The sequence below is a fragment of the Phoca vitulina genome, unplaced genomic scaffold (assembly GCF_004348235.1).
Source record: "Phoca vitulina isolate PV1807 unplaced genomic scaffold, GSC_HSeal_1.0 scaffold19, whole genome shotgun sequence".
Lineage (NCBI taxonomy): Eukaryota > Metazoa > Chordata > Mammalia > Carnivora > Phocidae > Phoca > Phoca vitulina.
The window spans coordinates 14,911,536-14,937,505 of record NW_022589722.1 but is presented as its reverse complement, the minus strand read 5'-3'; the positions used below and the strand labels follow the sequence as shown (position 1 = coordinate 14,937,505).

The 25,970-nt window shown below is 38.7% G+C and overlaps 1 protein-coding gene across 4 annotated transcripts in view; it reads right to left on the bottom strand.

The window, feature by feature from the left end:
• Positions 1 to 18,557, bottom strand: part of UTP20 (UTP20 small subunit processome component) — a 100,106-nt gene extending 81,549 nt beyond the window's left edge. For 2 of the 4 annotated variants that reach the window (XM_032416153.1, XM_032416151.1), the window contains exons 1-12: positions 18,354 to 18,557; positions 17,345 to 17,425; positions 14,345 to 14,411; positions 14,088 to 14,220; positions 13,021 to 13,209; positions 9,651 to 9,732; positions 8,836 to 8,973; positions 8,213 to 8,368; positions 7,493 to 7,639; positions 7,275 to 7,409; positions 5,985 to 6,062; positions 4,142 to 4,320 (exon numbers count right to left, since the gene is read on the bottom strand). In XM_032416153.1, coding sequence (XP_032272044.1) covers positions 4,142 to 4,320; positions 5,985 to 6,062; positions 7,275 to 7,409; positions 7,493 to 7,639; positions 8,213 to 8,368; positions 8,836 to 8,973; positions 9,651 to 9,732; positions 13,021 to 13,209; positions 14,088 to 14,220; positions 14,345 to 14,411; positions 17,345 to 17,425; positions 18,354 to 18,398 — 1,430 coding nt within the window. In that variant the 5' untranslated portion in view covers positions 18,399 to 18,557. The remainder of the gene's footprint in view (positions 1 to 4,141; positions 4,321 to 5,984; positions 6,063 to 7,274; positions 7,410 to 7,492; positions 7,640 to 8,212; positions 8,369 to 8,835; positions 8,974 to 9,650; positions 9,733 to 13,020; positions 13,210 to 14,087; positions 14,221 to 14,344; positions 14,412 to 17,344; positions 17,426 to 18,353) is intronic. The other 2 variants (XM_032416152.1, XM_032416150.1) reach the window with 1 other exon arrangement.
• Positions 18,558 to 25,970: the final 7,413 nt, after the last annotated feature.

Here is a 25,970-nt window from a genome sequence, read left to right as displayed (position 1 = left end):
AAACAGTGAGTAAAATGATTTGTTTTAATAATTTATCCCCCATGTCCAGTTTGGTTAACTTGTTACATAATAGAAGTGGAAGATCAGGTTTTTAGTCCTGTGTCCCTATTATCATGAAAATTAACTAAAAAGTTCTATTCTTTTTTGTTTCATACTTATCAAGATACTGAATGTTTGGAAATTATAACAGATAGTTTAGTTAATTTCACTGACAATTTCTGAAAGACACTATACCTTGATATATAGTCTTTCTAGTAGTAAAGACTCAACAATCTGCAAAAATCTTACAAGAAAACACTGAGATGCTTTAAAAAAAAAAAAAGGCAGGTCATTGCTTGCCTGCTTCATCACACCTGCCAATGAGCTCCTCCAATAAAATCCACACTCCTTATCTAACCTTACAAGGCCCCATGTGATCTGATGCTGGCCTGCCTCTCATGTCCTCTCATTCCACCTTCTTCCTTGCTCCATGCTCTGTACACACACAGGCTTTCTTTTGGTTCCTCAAACATACTGAACTTATTCCTATCCCAGAGCCTTTATACTAAGTCTTCCCTCCACATGGAAAGCTTTTCAACTAGATCTTTGCAAGGCTGGATCCTTCCATCATTACAATCAGCCCAAAGGTCCCTTCCCCGGAGAGGAGTCACACTGCCTCTGCATTCATTCTCCCTCTCAACACCCTAGTTTTATTTTTCTTTTTATCATTAAAATTATCTTGTTTATTTGTTATCTGTCTCATATCCCTCCACTCCAAGAATGTCATCTCCCCCAAAAGAAGGAACCTTGTTCTTATTATTATATACCAATGCCTAGAACAGTGCCTGATACAATTAGCATTTGTCAACTGATAGAATAAATGTACCTTCTAAAGAATCTTTTCACATCTATTATCTCTTTCTAGTCTCACAACAAATCTGTGAGACAGGTGGATGGAGTATTACTAAGAATATTCAGACAAAGGTAACCATTCACATATATCCTATCTCTGTGGGAGTTGCAGAGGGATGTTTTCTCAGAGAAAGAGCACAGAAGGTGTGGCACCTACCTTAAGCTAATATGCCTCAATTTATTTATTTATTCTTATCAGGACATATCTCAAGGAGGATCTGAGATGCCTGAGATGGCCTCACACAGGCCAACAAAGCAGCTTCATTCCCACTGCTTAGAACCCACAGTTTTAGTTACGTGCAAGGAATATACCTGTTGGGAGTTGGTTTGGTGTTGCAATCAAGAGGAAAGTTCCAAGGGAATAATTCTACAGGAGTTACTAATTATTCATTCCTCAGGAATCAGAGCTCAGTAAACTGGAAAACCAACAGATTCTATTAGCATGTTTTGATAGAAAAAGCTACTTTTAAGGTCAGCAGAAGAGCAACATGTGAAGAAGACGAGCTCCTCCAGAATCTCAAGCTGACCCAGAATCAAAAACTAACTCTGCTGTGTGACTGTGGGGACAATGACACCCATCTCAAGGGATGCTGTGATGCTTCAAAGCGGAGTACTCAGCAAAAACTCAAGGAATGTCCATCTATTCCTACTGCCCCAAAGCAAACCCCAAATGCAGCAAGTCTAACAAATCCCAGAGAAATAAGAAACTTAAGTATAAACACATAGGAATGATAAGGGAACTGGTTTCCTGATCAATAATTTCTAAAAACACATCCACAACTACTGGAAAAATGATAATCAGAATCCTCACATATTTATATAAACCCTGTTTTCAATTCTAAAGGGTATTAATTATTTTTATTTTTTTTTAAGATTTTATTTATTTATTTGACAGAGAGATAGAAAGAGAGCATAGGCAGAGTGGCAGGCAGAAGGAGAGGGAGAAGCTATCTCCCACTGAACAGGAAGCCCAAAGCAGGGCTCCATCCTTGGACCCTGAGATCATGACCTGAGCTGGAGGCAGACACTTAACCGACTGAGCCACCCAGGCGCCCCAGGGTATGCATTATTTTTAATGAAATTAAGAAAGTAATCCATGGCTCTCTTAACAATTCAAACAATGCAAAGGTATATAATCTAAAAATTAACAGTCACTTCTTTCTTCCCCTTCCCATCCTCCTGACATAAAGTTAAAATTTTGTGTATCCTTAGGGAAATGTCAACTCTCCCCAAATTGATCTATAGATTAAACGCAATTCCAAACAAAATCCCACCATGGTTTTTTTGTAGACATAGACAAGACTCTTCTAAAATTTATATAGAACAGCAAAGGACCAGGAATAGCTGAAACAATCCAAAAAGGAAAAATAGAATGGGAGGAATTTTTTTTCAAGATTTCAAGACTTATTTTAGACAGTCTCTATTAGAGGAGGATAGATACATGGATCGATGGAAGAAAATAGAGAACCCAGAAATAGAACCACACATATATGCCCAACTGATTTGACAAAGGTGCAGAAGCAGTTCAATGAGGAAGAATAGCCTTTTCAACAAATGTTGCCAGAACAGTGGGCATCCACAGGCAAAAAAAGAAACTTGACCTAAACCTCACACCTTATATAAAAATTAACTCAAAATGGACCATGGACTTAAATGTAAAACATAAAACTATGATACTTTTAGAGAAGTAGGAGAAAATATCTAGGACCTACAGCTAGGCAAAGAGTTCTTAGACTTGACATCAAAAGCATTATCCATAAAAGAAAACTTGGTCAATTGAACCTCACCAAAATCTAAAACAGTGCTCTGTGAAAAATCTTAAGTGAACAAAGACAAGCTATCAACTAAATGAATATATTTGCAGACCATTTATCTGACAAAAAAAACCTTTGTCTAGAATAGATAACGTGTTCTCAAAACTCAACAGTAAAGAAACAATCTAGTTACAAAATGGGCCAAGGAAACAAATAGATATTTCACTAAAGAGGATATACAAATAGCAAATAAACCCAGGAAAAGATGGTCAACACCATTAGCCACTAAGGAGATGCAATTTAAAACCACAATGAGATCTCACTACATCCTACTAGATTTGACAAAAAATAAAAATCAGTGATGATACCAAATGCTGGAGAGGATGCGGAGAAACTTGGTCATTCAGACTGCTGGTGGGGATATTAAATGCACAACTACTCTGGAAAACTGCTGGCAGTTTCTCATCAAACGAGAGATGTACTTAGGATATAACTCAACAATTCCACTTTCGGGCATTTATCTCAGAGCAACAAAAAGTTATGTACATGAATGTCTGTAACAACTTTATTCATCATACTAGCTCAAAACTAGAAGTGACCTAAACATCTATCAACGAATGAATCATTACATGGACAACACTACATCCATGCCATGGGCTGTGACTCCACAACAAGCACATGAAAAGATGTTCAACAAAGGGATGGACTCTTGACACACACAACTTGGATGGGTATCAAGGGAACTGCATGACTGAAAGCTGATCTCAAAAGGTGTATTCTCTAATTCCATTTATATAATATTCTTAAAATGATACAATCATAAAAACAGAGAACAGATTAATGATTGCCAGGGGTTAAGAATGGAGAGCAGAGCATCAGAGTGACTGCGGCTATTAAAAGGAAGCACAAGAGATCTTTGTGGTGATGGAACAGCTCTGTATCTTGACTCTGGTGGTGGTTATGAATCTACACATGTGATAAAACTGCATAGAACCATACAGCCAGATACACACACACCCAGAGATGAGTGCATGTAAAACTGATGAAATCTGAAAAATGTCAATTTTATGGTTGTGATATCGCAGTTAACTTATGCAAGATGTTACCACTAGGGGAAGCTGGGTGAAGAGTACACAGAACCTCTCTGTACTATTTCTTTCAACTGCATGTGAATGTGCAATTATTTTAAAATAAAAAGATTAAAAAAAAATCAGTCACCTCTTTCTTTCACATACCATCCTCCTGACATTAACCAGGTTAACCTGTTTACGTATCCTTCCATGTCTTTTCCTATGCTTACTTACACTTTCTGTTTTAACGTTGCAAAATGGGATCATACTAAACGACTATTCTACAACTTCCTTTTTTCACAGAACAATATATCATGGACATCTCCCCAGTTAATATACAGAGATCTTCATTTTTTACAGCATTCTTATGTATTATAAAGTGGATAATCTTACCAACATTACAGGGAATAAAAACTTAGAACTTACCCCACCGTCTGTTGTGAAAAGACCAGGGGGTACTTCTCAATTGCCATCGAGCCAGCAGTGGGAGGTGCTGCTTTGTTCAGAATGAGCTTGGCCAAAATGGCCAGAGCTTCATCTTTGACAGCAGCCTCATCAATCAAGAAGCAATTTTCAATATACAAGAGAAAGCTTGGTAGGAAAAGCTAAAAATAAGAAAGGAAATCACATTTATTAACAGATATACATTTCATAACACCTAAGGAAGAGAAGATTCTAACACTTCCACAGAGGGAAAAATAGATCATAAACACAGGATCAGAAATCATAAAGGCATGAGACCTCTTCTCCACAGAGACAATGAAAGCTAGAAGACCATGGAGCAATGCCTAAAAAACTGAGGGAAAATGACAAAATCTATAGTTCTATACTTACCTTGCTAGCAATATGAATAAAGACATTTTCCAAGGTACTAAATCTCAAAATTTTACTTCCATTTGTCCTTTCTCTAGCACCTCTGGAAAAAGTGTACCATCAAAATAAGAGAGTAAACTAAAACAAGGGAAAGGTGTGGGACCCAGGAAATAGGAGAAAAGCAAAAGGAAGTCCTATTACGACATCCATGCCGTGGGCTGAGAAAGCAACTCATTCAGACTTGCACTGCTCTAGGAGAGGAAAGAAAAAAAAAAAAATTGAGCTGCTAAATTTTCTGACATGTGAAAGGCTGTTGGCAGACAGACTCACTGACCAGCTATTCAAGGAAAATAATTTCCAGTTTTTAAAGAATGAGGCAATCTATAACTTCAGGAAAAATGAAAAAGTATATGAAAAAGGAAACGTAAATATAAAATACTCGTTTAGAAGGATCAATTATATGGTGAACAGGAATCCAACCAAAATTTATGATGTAACTCCACTGAGACGATGAGAGGTAAAAAAGAACCAGAACCCATCCACCATAGGAGGAAATCTACAGAAGAGTACTAAAACTAACGAATCAAGGAAAAGCAGTGTATTTGAATGATTAGAAAATATAAAGTAACAGAAAAAAATAGATAAAATCCAAGAGATGTGGTTGTTCTCGGCGAGGAAGATGGGAGTGGAAATCAAGTGACTAACTTTTAGTCCTGCTTGACTTTTAAAACTACATACAAAGAGTACTCTGATAAAAATAAGATGTTTATAAAAAGACCAAAGGTAACAGGGGAGAAGGAAAAGATGCAGTTGCTAAGAAAACCAGAGCAAGGTAAAGGGCTCTCATTAGACAGGAAGGAAAAGGGCTAGGACATGAATGAAGAAGGTTTTTCTCGAAGCAAATGAGAATATATTAATGACTAAAGGGGAAATCAGAGAACAGACACAGAGACAGGCTTCCATGAAGTATGCTATGGGAGATCAGTTACAAGGAGTGGCAAATGTTGGATGGAAGGGAGGGGATAGGGATAAAATAAACGCAGGATTTAATGGGAAAGATTTCTACCTTATTACATCAGGTATTTACTTAGTAGCAATGAAGTGCATTACTAACCATCCTGCAATCCAAATGTTTCTGAAACTATTTTCTATGCTTCCAACTCACATAAAAGTTCCTCAAAGTCTTTTTTCAATTTTACTACATGGTTCTGTAACTTCCTAAAGGATTATTTAAAAACAAGTTGATTATCTAATGTCATTTCAATGCCCTAGCATATGGAATAAAGTTTTACTTGTAAACTAAAACTGAAATGTAATTCTTTTAAAAACTATGGACTAAAACATCAAATACTTATTCTATTCCTCTCAAAGAAAAATCATAGGATTTTAAGTTTGATTATTTTATCATGACAGATTGATAACAAAACAAAACAAATCCAAAACTTTAATTGCTCACCTGCTCAAACTGCTTCATAACAAACATAACTTCAGAAAAATCCAAAATTAAACGTCTTTCAAATCTGCTCTCAAAAATCTGTGGACCACAGGTAAGAAACATTAAGTATACAGAGAGTACTTTGTCCATTCCTGAAAATAAAAAACATCGTAAGCCTTCAAAGTCCTCTAACTTGTAAGCAGGAAGTGGTGGGACGCTTGATACAAGCTAATAGAGGCAAAAATAACTTGACTGCTGAATTGACCACTGTGCGGAGGGACACATCCAGGTGTGAGACTGGCACTGAACCCTTCTCCCTGGGAAAGTAGCTGGAGTAAGGGAGTGGCAGGCACACTTCAACCAGTTTTCTGTAAAATGCTTGCCCTTCAGCTGAAAGAACTTACTTACAAATGTTAGGGGCACTGGGTTTCTAGTGCTGAGCAGGGCTCTGCCTAAGAGCTGCCCAGTTCTTTCCCAGAGACAGAGAATTATGAAAGGGCAAGCAGCACTATTTTATACCTTTTTCCATACTATATACTGCTGCACTGCATGAGTCTAGGAGGAACCTAATTGGTCTTTTATTTTCAATCCCACTTCCCTACAAGCCATCTTCTAAACTTATTAAAATGCAAATCTATCAAATCATTACCCTGCTTAAAATTTCTCCAGGGCTTTTCACTACTTGCAGGATAAAACCCAACCTAACTTTGCAAAGCCAAGGAGAGCGTCGCTGATATACACCAAACCTCCTCATGTGTCCTTGTACCCAGTGGCATACATTTTTGGACTTTTCTTTTTTTTCCATTTCTGGACTTTTTGATGCATCTTCTGCTGTTCCCTCTCCAGGAATTTTTAACCCCTTCACTGACTGGCAAATGATACTTAAACTTCAAGGACTATGCCAAATATAAGTCCTTTGGAAAGCATTCTCTGTCCCTCAACCCCAGGCAGAATGAATCATTATGTTTCAATATGACATCAATAGATTAATTCAACAGATTATAATAACTCACTCCCAGGGCCCCACTTCCCTAACAATCAAAAACCACAGGTATCAGAATGTCCACCCTGGAATACCTAGTCCATACCCAGTACATGGTAAGCTATACATGCTTGTTGAATATTTTTCATTTACTTTATCACACTCTTTTGCCTCTTTCTATTATAGCATGCAATTCACATCTCCTTGACAAGATTATAAATTCCCTGAAGGCTGAGCCTTTGCCACACTTCATTTGTATTCCCCAGGAGGCTTACTCAATGCTAACTATCTTATTAACTACTCAATTAATATCTGTTGAAGTAAATTACTTTTTGTATGGTTTCTTTGATAAGAGTCTCTGGCAAGGAAACATTTTCACCCAGGATCAAAGCAGAAATTACAGCCAAGAGGGTCTCCCGGCAAGCTGTAGAAAGACTGGCTATTTGTAATGTTTGAGATAATACCTGTAAAATAAAAGAAAAAACAATGCACACTTAGCAATAGCTTTTAATGAACAGACTCTAAGCAAATGAAGCTGGGAACTCACCTTACAAACATCGACAGGTTTGATTATCTTTGATCCGTTCCCATGTTTCACAAGTATCAGATACGTTTCTAACAACCTTTTTATCTGTTCAGAACTTTCCCCACAGTTAGTTGTGGTTACTTTTGTATGTAGATCTAAGAGTGATTCCTGCCAATGGGGAATTTAACAGAAAGAATAACTATAAAATATCAAACTCATCTGTTAATCCAATAATGAAAAGTATTGGGTGAAGCAATTCAAATTTTCACACTTTTATTTTGAAAGAAAGACACATTTACCAGGAATCACTAAGGATAATAATAGCTAATATTTTTGAGTGCACGTTTATACAGTGCTTTATAAGTATTTACTCACAATCCTCATAGCAACCATGAGGTAGAGAATATTACTGTCTCATAGTCCCACCAGATTAAAAAAACAGGGAACAGAGATTTAAGTAACTTTCCCAAGTCAGTGACAAAGCCAAGATTTGAAGAGAGGCAGTCTGGCTCCAAAGGCTGTACTCTTAACCACAATGGTCTACTACATCTCAAAACATCAAAAAAGTACAGGGGATAGAGAGGGGGAAGAAAGGGGAGGGAAATCCTAATTATGTGTGTGAAAGTATAAAGACAACAATTATAAAATACAGTCTCCAGCAGTGGTCTGCTAAACTAAGAGCAAGAACAATCAACTCTTGGGCTCCTTATTACACACAAATCCATAAAAATTAGAACTCACTTGCAAACATTCAAAAAATGTACCAAAATGTTCCTTGTAGATGTAGGACACAGTGGATTTGACCATGTTTTTGAGTGTTTCTCCAACTAAAATCCATGGTAGTTGAGTTTCTGTTTCAGTAACTGGTCCTAGTTTTTGTAAAATTAGCTTCACTGCCTGTGGGAATCCAATAATCATTAAAATGGACATGTACACTCTTATTTTTAAGTATTACACTGTTATTTCCCACTGATTATTCCCCACTCTGATTAAGCTATATTAAAATCTGATCTGGAATAATCAAAGATATGGCAGCTTTGATGGTTAAGTTAACTACATGTCTCAAAAGGAATTTCCAAACTAGGATGGAGAATTTTACCATCCAACTGCTCACTCCTCGCTCATTAATCAATTTATGTTACCTTCTAGGATCGAGGATAAAGAAAATAGCAATGATTTTATAAGTAAACATACCTAATCACCTAGAGCCTAGGTAAGCATTGTTATTAAAGCCCTAATGCTCCCCCCTTAGTGCTTTTTATTTATTCCAGACTATCCTCTCTCCATACCATTTACATAAATCTTAATTTATTTTTCTTCTAATCTCTTTCACACAGACTCAAAATATCCTCCTGGTCATTTACCTTCCCTGTACAGGAATGAAACATGTTTCTAACTCCTTTGCACATTTCAAAGAGCAACTGTCCAACTCCTTCTACCTTTTCCGGATGTTCATCAAGATCAAGAAACATTATATTGAAAAGTGCATTTTTATCAGAAACCTAAAACACAAAATGCAAATGGAAAATTGTATTTACAACACAACAAATCCAAATGAAGACATGTTATTTACTGTTCCACAGGTTCATAGTTAAATGTAATTAGGATAAAATTCTAAAAGGAAGAGACACTTAGAGTGATTTCAAACTACTATAATAGTATACCACTTCTAATTTCACACACAACACTGATTCAGTGAAATAACATAAAGCTCTGTGCCAAGAAAAACTACACAAGGCAACATTCTATCTTTTAAAGTAAATCATATACTTATGAGTAGAAAAGAAATTAATACCAGTGTTTCTGTTTCATTACAAGAACCCTCTAAAATTTACTATGGAAATACAAGCAACATTATGATATCAGTTTCTTCTGTGAAATTGTCATAAAAGTTTCTATTACTCTCACCATTCATATATTTACTGACTTGAATTAGAGGGCACTTCTGATATACATACACTGAAAGCAACCGAAAACCTAAGTGACAATAAAAGAGTGACTCATATTATTTCACATTAGTGAGCAAAGACAACCTAATGATGAGATAAATTCAAAATAGTAGAAGGTTTTTTCATATATATACATATATACACACACACACACATTATAAAAAATATGTTTCTGTTCATCAGATTCTTGAGGATTAATGAACAATAAACATATAAGATATCAGACCAACCTTTCTCATCAAAAAAGTAAAACTTTCAGCAGCAAAGTTTCTTATATGTAGTTTTTTATGAGCCAGGAGTGTACTATACATGCTATAAATGAGAAAACAAGACATGTTTAATCACATTTTAATAAATATACACTCCAAGTCAACTATATGCCCCACCCTGTACTAGGTATGCAAGGAATACTTGGCAAGTATAAAGCAAATGGTTTAAATCTTGTTCAATTACCAAGACAGAAGATGAAGGTAACAGAAAAGAAAAACCCTAGGGTTGGTGGTGCAGGTCTTATAGAAAAGACTCCATGATTAGCTGAAACTTGTAGGGATTCCTGAATGATGAGAAGAATTCAGGTGGGTACTGGAGTGCATTTGACTAGAGATAAAAACAAGAGCAAACACAGGGTGGGCAGAAACGATCACAGTCAAAGGACAAGGAAGCTAGTCCGTCTGAGAGAAAAAGGGTGTTGGGGTTTGGGATGGCTGCTGCAGATAAAGCTGCCCAGGTAAACAGGTAGCTCTGAACACCAAACAGAGGAATTTAGACTTTAGCTTACATCTGTGTAAGCACTAACTGTGTTACTTCCTCTAACCAACACAACCCCATGGAGTATAGGTACTGTTATCCCGGTTCCACAGCTAATAAGCCTGAGACAGAAAGGCCAAGCAACCTTCTCAAGGTCATAGACACGTAGCTATAACTAAATAATTACTTGTACAATCACATTGTTTAAACGGGTGACATGGTTTAAGCATGGTCTCCTATTTTTACCATATCCTCAGTACCTAGCACTTTCTTGCCCACAGCAGGTACTAATAAATATTGGCTGAATGAGAAATGAATATTTCGGAGAGAGTAATTTAGTAACAGTATACAGGATGAAATAAAAGAAGAGCTGGCAGTCCAACTAGAAAGCTGCTCAAGTCATGTGAGCATGGGCAAACAAGGGCACGAAAGAGGCTTATGGTAGAGGGAAATGCTGAAAGATGGACCCAAGAGGCATTTCAAGAGTCCTTGCAGTGGAAGCAAAGACCTTACAGTGCCCACAAGGCCCTTATATGATCTGGACCCTCCTAGTACAATGTAGCACCATCTAATTACTCTCCGCTTATACACACTGCCCCACGACCATGACTCCTTGCTGTTCCTCGCACACGCCAGGCATGCACCTAAGATGTTCTCCTGCTAAACTGTAAACTTTGCACAGAGAGGGATTTTTATCTGTTTTATTTGCAATTGTATCTCAAGTGTCGTACACATAGGCAGGGCTCAATAAATACTCACTGAATTGAGTACCTGAATAACAGAATCAAGAGGATTTGGAGTCCTTGAAGACAATTGGGTCAAAAATGCCTCTAAGACACCAAGCCTCAGTTGATGAGAAGAAAAATGGAATCACTGTTGGAAAATGGGCAACCAAACAGGGCCTAGCAGAGAGTACATGTTTACTGAACACATGAATGGATGAAGAGTTACTTTGAGTGGGAATGTATTGACTCTGATTTCAGTAATACCTAAGTGGAAATAGCCAGGCTGTTGAAGATGTCACACTGAGAGCAAATATATTTAGAACTGGAAAGCCCGCCTTAGGAGATAAAAAAGTAACAACAGAGGTCATGATCCCAAATAAGCTATACAGTGGTCCCCCCTCCCTTATCTGTGGTTTCACTCTCCATGAGCCATGGTCAACTGCAGTCTGGAATCAGATGCTCCTCCTACTGACTACGGTCAGAAGATCGACAGGAGCCCAGCATTACGAGACAACACGTACGTCGTCGTTCCCCTCACTTCATCTCATCATGTAGGCATTTTATCATCTCGCATCATCACAAGAAAAAGCGTGAGTACGGTACAGTAAGGTATTTTTGAAGAGAGATCACATTCACACAACTTTTATTACTAAAGGTTGTTCTAATACCAGTTATTGCTGTTAATCTCTTACTGTGCATTTATGAATGATACTTTATTACAGGTATGTACGCATAGGAAAAAATATAGCACATATCGAGTTCAATACTATTCTATGCTTTCAGGTATTTACTGGGGGTCTTGGAACATAAACCCCACACATAAGGGGGGACTACTGTACATTGCCCTAAGATCTTGCTGGTTTTGAATGAAGTAATCTTGGTTTCTAATACATTTTACCAAGTTTCACAGAGAACTAGTAAAGACTGGAAAAATATTTCTTTCTCATTCTTTGTTCAAAGTAGAGGGAAGGGTGGTTCAATGAAGGGTAGGGTGAAGGGGGGTGGTACAAAAACAAAATCGACAGTTCTATCCCACACCCACACCTATATTTGGGAGGAGGGCGTTAATCTTCATATTCCTGTGGCAATTAAAGTATGTAGAAATAATCAGTAAACCAAGGGGAAAATTTGATCAAGTCCCTGACTGAAACTGATTAGAAACAATCTTTCTCTTAAACACAAAGGAACTATGGAATTCATCCTTTTTCCCTGTCCACATTTGCTCACAATGTTCCCTGAGTATCTCTTTGGGCTTAATTAATATGTTAGGGGCTGGGTAAATGCAGACATTTAAGACTGGATTCTTGAAGTGTTCACAGGTTTGTAAAACACATCATTACACTGTGAACAAACAATTATAACAGAAGTTGTGTGATGTAAGTGTATAAAATGCCAGAGGGGTTCAGAATAAAAAGCTTTTTGGCTAAGGTGCCCAGAAATACCTGTGGAGGTTATGAAAACCAAGCTTGGCTTTGATGGCCAGAGGCAGGATTTTAGTAGCTGGAGAAAAGAGAAGATCAGGTCAATACAGACTAATAGAATAGACTATGGACCACTTTGGCTGCAGAACCAATTTCGTATAATTAGAGACTGAGTTGGAAAGGCAGTGTGGTGTCAGAACGAACCCAAGGAAAAAACAATCAAAAAAACATGCCCAGTTAGGCAGCCATGTCAGCAGGTATACATGACGGGTATTGTGCGTATTTTAACTAAATACGGGGTGGGAGAGGGAAATCCTGGCTGTCAGTATTGATGAAGACTGCACTTGACCAAAAAAACAAAAACTTGAGACTTAAACACTAAAACATTTCATTACTGAGGAGGACTGTCCTATTTAGGAGCCTCAAGCACAAGCACACAGTTGTTTTCACAGAGGCAATCTTGAGTATTTAACACGTGTATATTGCTTTTGCTCTCAAAACTGATGCAAGTGGGCAGCAGGACTGACTGTAGACAGACTTGAGAAATCTTTTGGGGATGATGGAAATGTTCTTAAACTAATTATGGTGATAATTTGCACAACTTTATAAATTTACTAAATAGCACTGAATTGTAAATAAGGTAAAATAATATTTAAAAACGACAAAACCCCTAAACCAAACCCGTATTAGAGAGAGAAAAGGGTCACCTGTATATATTGGACATGTCCTTCACCATTAGTCTCCACAGGTACTTGTAAAGATAGGACAGTGAGGTGAAAGCCCATTCTAGTAACTCTGTGTCCTGAGTCTCCAGGATTGAGGTGATAGTCAGGAAAAATTCCTGAAAATGTGGATAGAAGTCCGTCTGCAGATCTCGTGCCAACTGTACAACCAAACTGGATTAAAAATAAGTAGAGGTAATTGATTGAGACATATATATCAAAAAACAAACACTGCAAATCTATTTCACGAATGATAGATTGCCTGTGATCACAGGATTAATTAAACCTTTCAAATCGAGTCTTAAGAGATATATAACATTTTTCACATTTTAAGAGATTAGCAAAGAAATCAGGCTGGAGCAAGAAGGTGCATTTCATCACAAGTTATGCTCAGTCATTCCTGTAGTGTGAAAGAAAAATAGGGTTTTCTTAAATGTATAAAACAAAAGCAAAAAAAGGATACCTCAAAGATTCTGCTTTTTGGCAAAGCACTAATGTTCTGATCTAACAGAAAAGGTAAATTCTTGTTTTTAAATTCAAATACCAGATATAAGGCAAATGTAGCCATAAAACACAACCTTTATTAGTTTCTTTTTTTAAAGACAATTTATTTATTTAAGAAAGAGAAAGAGAGCATGGGAGAGAGCGAGCACAGCAGGGGGGGGATGGGGGAGAGGGAAAAGCAGACACCCCACTGAGCAGGGAGCCCAACACAGGGCTCAATCCCAGGACCCCGGGATCATGACCTGCACCAAAGGCAGTCGCTTAACTGACTGAGACATCCCAGTGCCCTTTAAAACCACCTTTCTCTCTTTTTTTAAAGATTTTATTTATTTATTTGAGAGAGAGAAAGGGAGAGAGCACAAGTGTGGGCAGGAGCAGAGGGAGAAGCAGACTCCTGGCTGAGCAGGGAGCCTGACGTGGGGCTCGATCCCAGGATCCTGAGCTGAAGGCAGAAGCTTAACAGACTGAGCCACCCAGGCGCCCCAAAACACAACCTTTCTTAAAATTCAGGGAAGCGTTATTGAGCTTTCTCTCAACATACTACTTACTCCAAAAGGGGCTGATAGGCAAAACTGTTCTTGATTTGCAGGTGAGTCTTCAGACTCTGAACTATCTCATTTTGATGATAGACCAACTGATTGAAGGACTGGCATTTGTCAATAACTTCTTTGTAAAATTTGCCTGGGTAAAAAAAAAAAAGAGAGCGAGAATAGGTTCTGCTTTTCTACCATACCACTATTTAGTTGTTTTGAACACATAAAGTGCAAATGAAGGGAGAATAAAATAGGAACAAAATGGAATATACCAAAGTGTTCTGTAAGATTCAATTCTCTCCATTTCAGCAGACCCTCAAAAAAGTAGGTTTCAACTTCCTGCCAAGATTAAAGCAGTCCATTAATTAGGCAATTCAAAAACTATGATCAAAGTAAATAAGAATAATGATATACCTTGAGACAATGATAAGAGTCAAGAGTTTAAAAACATTTCTTTTAAAGGGCATTAACTAACACACTTAAAAAGCAATCAGCTGTACAATATAGGCACATGATTTACAAAAACAATATTTTATTGATTTGGTTGCAGCAAATAATTCTCTAAAACCTATGTAATAGTCACACTAAACAGAAAATTTTTTTTCTGTTTTCTACAATTTTAGGCCCAGGAAAAAAATGTGTTGACTTTTAACAGTTCTTTCATTCTGCTTTTAGAAATACGAATTATAACCTTGTGGGGAAGTACTCTGGCAATTATTAAGATGAAAAAAAAAAAAAAAGCCAGGTATGTCCTCTGACCCATCAATTCCCATTTTAGAGATATTTCTTATAAAACTTACAAACATACCAGTATAAAGATGTTTATTCAGCTCTACTGTAGTGGGGGAAAAACATCAAACACCCTAAATATCCAACAATAGGAAAATGTTTAATGTAACCTATGGCCCACACATACTAAGGTATATTATATGGCTATTAAAATAGTTACATCTATATTGAATTAGAAGGATGTTGATGATAAACCCCCACAGTGATAAAAGCAAGAAATGTAGTGAAGTACATAGGAGGAACCAATTTTTTATAAGTACACACGTTTGCACATATTATATGAGAGAAAAGTACAGAATACATATATACCACATTGTCAATATTAGTTTCTTTGACAATAAGGAATGGGAGGGGTGAGATAACAGGTTTTTCTAAGTTCACCAATATGTTGTCATGTTATTTAGCTTATTATTGTCATGTTATTTAGCTTATTATGTACTTTGGAAAAGTAAAATCAATAAATTATTACTGTGTGTGTGTGTGTGTGTATGGAGAGAGAATATAAACTAGTATATACACAAACAGCATGCCAAATCTTCTACAATCTCAAAATATGTCACTTTCCCTTTGCATTGTGATTCACAGCCCCTACCACAAAGCGATGGAGTCTACTTCCTCACTCCTTGAATCTGGCCTCGCTTTCTGACTTCCTTTGACCATAATGTGTAACGGAAATGATCTTGCAACCGGCAAAGTTAGGCTTTAAGAGGCTTTGTAGCTTCTGCTTTCTCTCTCTCGAAAAGAACCTGCCATCATGAAAAGAAGCCTATTGGAGAGTAAGAGACCACGAGGACAACCAAGACTAACATGCCCCAGTCAAATGTGATTGAGACCATTGTGGACCATCCAGCCCAAGATCCTATCCTAGGCTCTCTTCTCTACTAACTCGACATTCTATCTCTTACCCATCTATCTCTCCTGTGGCCCACAAACCATATACTGAATGCTAAATCTGTAATTCCACCTCCAAAGTTACCTGTACTTCTCCAGATCCATCATTTGGATGGCCATAGGTATATCAAATTTAACAAGCCCCAAATGGAACCAACCCTGTGCTTCTCTTCCTATAAATCTATCTTGGTAAGTTACGTTCTCAACCACCCAGTTGTTAGAACCAAAAACCTTAACCCCCTTCCTCCTTTCATAACCAGCAGGTCACAAGACCTATCCATTCTACTTTTTTAGTATCTCTGGAATCCTTTCCTTCTCTCCCTCTTGACTGCTACTTAGATGACTACCATATCCTCACACCTGGTTATCCTGACTCCAGTCCTGCTCGTTCTTCCACATTAAAGCCAGAAAGATCTAAAACTTAGACCTGATCATGTCACTCACTGCCCTACAATCCTTACAATCCTAGAATGACATCCCATAGCTTCAGGATAAAATGCAAACTTAGCTTGACATATGAAGTCCTCTATGCTCCTTGACTACTTCTTCAGCTTTATCTCTCACCAGCTATGTCCCTCCACTACCCCAGTCATCATCAACACACATAAACATCACATATACAATTATAACCACAGTGAAATGCTTTGCAGTTTCTTGAATGTGACATGCATTTTCTAGCCTCTGTTTATACAGGCTTCTCTCTCAGCCTGAACCAGCATTTTCTGTCTTCTTTGCCATGCTAAAACCTATACAAATAACAAGACTCAATTCAGCTTTCATCTTGTCTACATTACCTTTTCAACACCCCACCCTATACCCACAAGGAATTTAGGTTAGGTTCCTTCAGTATGAGTTGCCAAAGGCTTATGCGCTTATCCAGATCACCTCAGTCAACACACTACATTCACAAACTGGAGATAAGGCAGCCAAAGAGACAGTGAGCAGAGTCTGACTAGAGCCAAGTGAAGAACTGTAAGAACTGAAGTTGAATCCCTAAGTTAAAGGCATGATATACAGGACCTTAAAAGGCTAACAGAGAAATAATGACTTCATGTAGCAAAACGAGATTTTTAAGTAGAGGTGTGACTGAGTTAGAGCATGTTTAGAACTGGAAAAAATTATGTGGTTTAGCCCCCCTTTTTTTTTTATAAAGGAGGAAACTAAGCCCCAGGAAAGTGATGTGCTCAAAGTCTCTTTAAAATTGCAGCTTCAGGCATATGAATCTGCAGCAGAGCTCAGAATGCACATGGGAAAGGGAGAGGCTAGAATCACAGAAGCCACCTAAGTGTCTCGTTAACTGTCTAACACAGCATCACCCAACAGAACTTTCTACAATGATGGAAATGTTCCACATCTGCACTTGTCCAATATCGTAGCAACTAGCCACATATGGCTATTGAGCCCTTCAATTTTTATCTTGCTTTAATTTACATTTAATTTGGTGTGTGTAGCTACTGTATAAGATCACACAGGTCTAATGCATTTCATGTTCATAAAGGAATGGCCTAAAAAACAATTCACTTCTACTAAGAGGAGAGACTAAAAAATCAACTACGAATACTTGAAGATTGGCTAATATAATGTTCTCTTACCTCATCATAGCTTGCAGTTCTATCAATCCGGTGAATAATATCAATATTCACATTCCCCAGTCGTTCAGCAAATGTAAGGAACTGTTGGGGGATATTTAATATACAATCATCATTTAATACTTATCACATCTTGAATCCCTGTTTTGAATGCTGTATAATAATCACATGTTGACAATTTCCTTGTGAAAACAGAAAATTTAAAGTTTCAATAAGCTTCCTCCTGTACTATCATGACAAATACCGGTATGCTTTGCTTGCAATTTCAGACTTGTATTTTCAATCAATCATAAAATATATAATTGTGTTTTGTAACTAGAAGTAGACATCACTGATGAATTACAAAAGTGTAAAAACAAACTCAAAGACATAGTCTTAAAGGCCCTGCACTACTTTATGAAAATAATTAAATACTTCCATGAATGTATTTGCAGAAGTTCAGTTGTGTCATTTCAAATAAAATTTCCATGCTAGATTGTGGTGGACCAGGTGAAAGCTGGCGATGTGGCCTCGCCAGATATGTTAGGTTTCATGACCCGCTACAAGACCAGGGATCTGGTTAAGTCGTTGCAACAATAGTGTTTTAAACACATACAGACAAACGGTTGTACAGTAACAAAGGAATTCTCAGGTAACAAACAAAAAGTGATGTCACAGCCATTAGCTGGAAATCACTCACCTCCTCCCGCCGGCTCGCCCAATTTGATCTTTATGGATAAAAGAGCAGTGGAGAACATCTCCTGAGCAGTTAATCTATGATCATGAATTTCACTCTGGGTTAAGGGAATTCCCAGGGAAGTCAGGCCCCACAAACTACAGGCGAAGTCGGCTATCCAGACGTCTTTCCCCACCGCATGTTTACTACACCCGGAAAATCTCCCTCCTTTGCCAGATAACGGACTCACGCTCGGCCCAGAACACTGCAGCCCCGGGAGTCCCGCTCAGACCTAGTAGCAAGGCTGAGGCAGCAGGGACCCACACCACTGTTCTGGGCCCAAGTTCCTTTGCTCACCCGGTACGTGTTTTCGGTCTTGTGGGAAACGGGCTTTGTCTTCATGGTTGCAGAGAGGCAGGGGGCCGCGAGGACCTAGTTGGGAGGTCGAAGGGATGCAACAGACGGTACGGAGAGAAACTGCTTGCACTCTCCGATTCCCCGGTGCTCGGACTTCATCACGTGCGGCTTGTGCCCCTGGGCGCCGCCATGTTGAAGACGGGGAGGGGACTGGAGGGATCACGTGGGCGGAAGAAGCGACAGAGCAGGCGCAGCCTCCTGGGAACCCGGCGGGGCAGCGGAGAGCAGCTGTAGGCGCAGGCGTGGAGTTCTTCTTTCTCTCATTTCAGGAAAGATTTCTAGGAAAAATGTGTATTTTTATTATAAAAGAAAACATGCCAGTCAGCATTGTCAGCAAACAGTCATTACCCTTCAGCTATGCACCCTGCAAAGCTCTTTACATCAATAATTTCATAGTAAAACTCATTGTGAACGCTACGTGAACATAATTAAGGAGCATGTTTTTAAACCCCTTTGGCATACGAAGAAAGCAGGGATGTGCAGCTGGTAAGTGGCAGTCTAGCAGAAGTCTCCGAGCGTCAAAGTCTGATACTCTTAACCACTACCTGTCCAAATAAAATTGAAAAATAGAAAAGGAATTTTAGGGGAAAAAATCTTATAATTTCATGTGCAGTCAGTTAATATTTCGGTGTTTTTCCTACCACTCTTATGTTGTGAAACATAATTGTACAAACGGTTGTATGTATATTTTTTTCACTTATTCACTCAACAAGTATTTCTTGAGGATCTACTATGGGCCATGCCCTGTTCTGTGAGCTGAACAAGACAGACAATAATAATATTAATATAATTCTGTTTGGAAGTATTTAGTGTGATGCTTACATCTTACACAGGAGAGATGTTAAGTAGACAACTGAATACATTCCTGCGCAGAGCACAGTGTAGAGGTCAGGGCTGGAGGTGTGACTTAAATGCCTTAAATACTCTTCACTGCTGAGCCATGTTGGGTATTTAAAGCCATGGAACTGGTTGAGATCATTTAGGGAGAGAGTGATGAAAAGGAGGATGAAGAAGAGAAGACCCAGTTGGACCTTGGAGTGCTCCAACATTTAGCAGTGGACTGGAAGGAGAATGGGATAGAGAGCCAGTGAGGTAGATACAGACTAGTCTTGGCATGGAAGAAGAACCCGTGGTCAACTATGCTGAAAGGTGAGGCTAAGAAAGGAGCTGCTGGATCTGACAAGGTGAAGGTCACTGGTGACCTTGATAAGTACAGTCCAGTGTTGAAGAAAGGAAGCAAAATATGCATGGATTGTGGAGGAAATTGGGTGAAGAAGTGAAGTAGGTATAACACTTTCGTATTATTATTGGCATTACGACATCAGTATTTTCTATGTCATCACGGGGTTGTAAGTATTTTTAGTGGCTCCATAGCATTCATGGATTTTTTTAATAATAAAATATAGAAGTGCCCAATAGTTGGCTGGCTTCCAGTAAGCTGTTTTTTTTTTCTTTAGGTGGTTCTTCACCTTAATGCATCACAGATCTCTTAACCAACTGAGCCACCCAGGCGCCCCATCACAGATCTCTTAAGGAAGTCTGTGAAAGCTGTAGATCTTCTCCTCAGAAAAGAGCAAATAAAGTCGTTCACACTAAAGTGCATAGATGATTTCAGAAAATTAGAAGTCTGCAGTCATCTGAAGGTAAGAGCCCCCACTCTAAGCAATATTCCCAAACTATTGCTAAAATCACCCCCCAGATAATTGTGTCCTTTCCTTTCTCTGTTATTTATTTTTGGTAATGGAGTTAATGGGACAATAAGGAATGGAGAGAAAAATGAAAATCAAGGACACTAAAAGAACTGACATTTGCAAGTTACGTATTGCATGGTTACCCATTATATGATCCTCATATACAAGCATACCTTACTTCATTGTGCTTCACTTTATTGCCCTTCACAGATACTCTTTTTTAGAGATTGAAGGTTTGTGGAAACTCTGCGTCAGACAAGTCTATCGGTGCCATTTTCTCAACAGCATTTGCTCACTTCCTGCCTCTGTGTCACATTTTGGTAATTCTTGCAATTTTTCAAACTGTTTCATTACTATTATATTTGTTAGAGTTATCTGTCATCAGAGATTATGACTTGCTGAAAGCTTAGATGATGGTTAGCATCTTTTTTCAGTAAAGTATTTTTTAAGGTTTTTATTTAAATTCCAGTTAGTTAACATACAGTCTAATATTAGTTTCAGGTACACAAAATAGTGATTCAGCACTTCCATACAGCACCCTTAATCCCCATCACCTGTTTCACCCATCCCACCACCCACCTCCCCTCTGGTAACCATCAGTTTGTTCTCTATAGTTAAGAGTCTGTTTCTTAGTTAGCCTCTCTCTATTTTTTCCCCTTTGCTCATTTGTTTTGTTTCTTAAATTCCACATATGAGTGAATTCACATGGTATTCGTCTTTCTCTGACCTGTTTCACTTAGCATCATACTCTCTAGTTCCATTCATGTCATTGCAAATGGCAAGATTTTTTTTTCATTCATTTGAATCACTTTATTGTAATATTTGTATTATTGTGATGGTCTGGAAGCGAACCTGCAATATCTCTGAGGTATGCCTGTATTGACAACTCTGGTTGAACAACCTATTTATATAACATGATGGTTAAGAGCATGGATGTTGGAAAAAGATTGCCTGGGTTTATGTTCTAGCTCTGCCATTTATTAGTGGTGTGACCTTGGGGAAGTTACTTACCCTCTCTGAGCATGATTTTCTTAAATGTAAAATGGAGCTAACAAAAGCAACTATTTCATAGGGGGCTGTTGTGCAGAATAAATAAGCTAATGGATGAGTGGCACTTAGGACGGTGTCAGATACCATGACTGTGCAACCTTTGATTAATTACTTATATGAGACTTAGCTTTCTGATTTATTAAATGGAGATGATAGTAATACCAATCTTTCAAGTTATTGTGTTGGCACATAGCAAATAGAATAAATATTTGCTGAATGGATAAATAAGTAAACATTTATTCTAAACACATGCACGTGCATATACATGCACCCGTACACTCATGTGTACACACCATTGCCTTCTATGTTCAGCTTGTTTCTTCCTCATTTCCACTCACCACTTGCATTTCCGTCATGAATATTAAATTCCTTATTTTCTTTTAAAAGCTATAAGAGGAGGCTCAGTTGGTTAAGCATCTGCCTTCAGCTACGTAACAAGTTCTTTCAGGGCAGAAACCATGTACTTTTTCAACTCTGCATCACCAGCGTATCTCTTAAACTTAAGAATTGTTTAGTGAATGTCTGTTGAAGTAATAAAACATATAATACTTTATTTAACCCGGAAAACCTCAAGCATAATATAACTCCCTCATTGGATGTGGGTTATACCATGTGATTTTTAAGGTCTCTCCCAAAGCTAAGTTTCTGAGGTTCTATGGAATATCTGAAGCAGCCATGGAAAAGCACCTCTGTTTACTTATGAATATCTCCTTGCCCCCAGCTTTTTTCCTCTGTGCCAAGACCTTGAATACCTCATGCCATCCTCTGTTTTTCCCCACTGTTGTTCTGCCTGATCCATTTATTCCAGTCAGGAAACTTACAGTTCCTTCCTTCCTTCCTTCCTTCCTTCCTTCCTTCCTTCCTTCCTTCCTTCCTTCTTAAGCTTGATCGTGAATTCTTGGAAGTTTTACCTTTTAATCTTTGTTTCCTTATTGCCTAGCACACAGCAATTTCAAGCCCATGGGACCATATGATTACATGAATTTATGGAAGTGGAGTCCAGAGAAGGTTTCTGGGTACAGGTGACATCTAAGCTGAGACCCAGGAGATGAATAGAAGTTAGCCAGGCAAAAGAGGAACACAGACATGAATGATGTTATCTAGGTAAAGGGAAAAGTATAAAATGAAGGGAACAGTATATGAAAAGGTTCAAAATGGTTGAGTATAAATTTGGTATTTTTAATTCCTCATTCTAAGGCACACCCTGTCAAAGTAGCACTGGGCATTGGCATCATCCCTGTCATCCTTGGGCTAATGGAAAACATAAGGGACAAGGTGAAACTGAGAGGTGGGGAGAGCCTCAGTTTCCTGATCTATAAAGTGGGGACAACGGTCATACAAGGCTGCTGAAAGATTACCTAAGGTATTATATGTGATGGTCTGGGAGGGGGCGGGTCTGCCTGGTGTCATGGTCTTGTCTAGAAAGGGGCTCAAGGGGTGCAATATGTCAAATCAGAGATGATCTCGACCCAACAAGGGACTAAGGAGGTGAGGTCTCAAATGAACAGAGGCGAGTGAAGTGAAAGAGAAGAAAGAGTGGACCAAGGAGGATCTCTTAGTGACTTGTAAGTAGCAGGGCAAGCTGATCTGGAAGTCATTCTGTTCTTGAGAGAACTATGTACTGTTCACAGTTGTGTGGAAATCAGGAGGCATCAAGAGCATGGAGGTTAGATCCAGAAGAACAGTTGGGATTTTCCATGTTTAGTTGATAACTGACTAGTGACTTAACCACTCAGCCTCAATTTTCTTGTCTTTAAAAAAAGCATAGTAGTCCAATGTGCCTTTTTACTTCCCGGTCGGTAAGGAGATCCTTTCTTGTAAAGCAGGTCAGAGTCTCCTATAACCTAACAGAGCTATTTAAACATTAATTATTATTATTTTAATAGTTATCTTTATCAGTTATGTGACCACATTTTAGCATGGGAACACTGAGCTTCTATTCTTTCCCTTGTTTAAAACATAGGCATCAGAGACATCAGACCAGAAATTACAGATTGATGGGTTTCACAAGCCCAGTGTAGCCCAATAGTATGTTTTGTTTACAATATTCTTCTTTAAAAAATATTTTATTTATTTATTTCAGAGAGAAAGAAAGCACAAGCGGGGGGGGTGCAGTTGGGCAGAGGGAGAGGGAGAAGCAGACTCTGCTGAGCCTCCCCCCTCCCCCTGCCACATCGAGCCTCCCCCCTACCCCCTGCCACACTCTGCTCTCTCTCTCTCTAAAAAAAAAAAAAGGGAAAAGCAACAGTCAGCTGGAATTGAATAGTGGCAGCTCCCTTGCCCCTGTCCCTACCACTCCCTGCTGTCCTTCCCTGGCCCATACACTGGTTTAAGGTGTCCACCTGGCCCTGTAGGCATTTCAGTTTGCAGCCTCTGCATTAGACTCTTCCAAGTGGAAGGCTATTATCTTCGGTTTTAAACAAACCTCTTGCAAATAGGTTCCTTCTGCTGCTTTTCTTGTTGAATACAGTGAGTGGCTCAGCTATTTACAGGGGCGTTGGTGTGGTTCTCAGTTGGGGTGAAAATATCTGTTATACCCTCCCCCATCCTCTGAAACACACACACAAACACATGCACATACACATGCACGTGCATATACATGCACCCGTACACTCATGTGTACACACCATTGCCTTCTATGTTCAGCTTGTTTCTTCCTCATTTCCACTCACCACTTGCATTTCCGTCATGAATATTAAATTCCTTATTTTCTTTTAAAAGCTATAAGAGGAGGCTCAGTTGGTTAAGCATCTGCCTTCAGCTTGGGTGGTGATCCTGGGGTCCTGGGATCAGGTCCCATGTCAGGTTCCCTGCTCAGTGGGGAGTGTGCTTCTCCCTCTCCCTTTGCCCCTCCCCATGACTTGTTCTCTCTCTCTCTCAAATAAATAAAAATCTTTTAAAAAAGATATGAGAGGTTAACCTAAATTAACCTGCGTTTTGAACAATTTAAGCATCTACATGTTTTTACATACTTATTTTCATGATTTCTACTCTTTATTTCTATCCTTAACTAGATTACTGATGTCTTCTTTAGGAAGGATGAGGAGTCTCATAATTTGGATATATTTCTCCTTTTCCATTTTCCTACTCTCCCCTCGGGTTATGCCATTGCATCAAATTGGTTTTTGTCTTGGTTGTTTTACATCATAGTTGCTTCTTTGAATGAGAGGTGGGGTGACCTTGGACTCCACTGCCAGGTCTCCCAGGATCCCTTGCTCTGCCACTACTGTGTGGGTCTCAGTTTACTGAGGCAATTCAAGTGCCCCTCATGGGGTTGTTATGAAGAATCAGTAACCTAGTAAGTTGGTTTTCCAAGTGTGGTCCCCCTACCAGCAGCATCAGCACCCTATGGGAACTTGTTAGAAATGCAAATTCTCAGGCCCCACTGCAAACCTACTGAATCAGAAACTCTGGAGGTGCAGCCCCTGGTAATGAGTGTTTTCACAAGCCTGCCAGATGATTCTGATGCAGGCTTAAATTCGGGAATCACTGATTTAATGTATGTTAAAGCATCTAGAACATTGGCACATACCTCACTCTCGGTGTCTGAGGTTCAGGTTAGGTACCAGGGAGGGCCTGTGTCTGAGACTGCATTTCTTTGGCTAACTAGTTGGTTCAGAGAAGAGCATGTGTCCCAAACTGGGCTAAGAGCCCTATCTGGAACTTTGGGTAGAGCTTTAGGGAAAGAGATGCTTCCTTTTTTTTTTTTTTTAATGTGCCAAGATAATAGGAGCTTGAAGCTATTGGTGACCATTGTTAGCACTACAAGGAGAAGTTGGCCTGAAAATGAAGTTTATGCAAAGGAAAATAGAGCTGAGAGAAAAATAGGGAGGGAAGGGAAAGGGAGAGAGAGATCAAGAGATTGGGATTAACTACTTTGAGCCACTGGATCCATCCATTCCTTGGGTTTTTTAGTTACCTTACTTCATTAATTCCCCTTTCATGACTACGCCCGTTTTAATTGGGTTCTGTCACTTGTAACCAAAATAATATTTACACAACTAACGTAAAATTTTTGTGTTGCTGATAAACAAGGCTGGAAACTTAAACTTTCCTCTAAACACAAATATTTATGTAAGGAGTAAGAATCAAAAATCAAATATAAAATCTTGATGATAGGAGTCAGTGTGATGAATTGGAAAGAATATCAGGCCAGGAGTCAGAAAACTTGGGTTCTAATCTTGGGAGGTTTACTCCGCTGTGTGACTTTGTAAAATTAACCCTGTGTCAAAAGAAGTAGTGTACATTTTCATGATTTAGATGTTGCATTATGTGAAGTCAAAGAATTAATTGAGTTGCTTCCAGAACTTCTTACATATACAAAATGGTAAGTTTTCAATATTAGTAAGAGAAGGCAGAGGAAAGGACACTTTTTAGTTTTACATATACCACTCTTTGATCCATGATAGAATACTTTAAAAGATACACTTAAACATGCATCTGAAGAGGATGAAAAGACAAGCCACAGAATGGGAAAAAATATTTGTAAAACACATATCTGAATAAAGACATGTGCCCAAAATATGCAAAGAACTTTTAAAATTCAACAATAAAAAACTCAATTAAAAAATGGGCAAAAGAGGGGCGGGTGCCTGGGTGGCTCAGTCATTAAGTGTCTGCCTTCAGCTCAGTTCATGATCCCAGTGTCCTGGGATCGAGCCCCGCATCGGGCTCCCTGCTCGGCGGGGGGCCTGCTTCTCCCTCTCCCACTTCCGCTTGTGTTCCTGCTCTCGCTCTCTCTCTCTGTCAAATAAATAAATAAAATCTTAAAAAGAAATGGGCAAAAGAACTGAACAGACACCTCACTAAAGGAGAT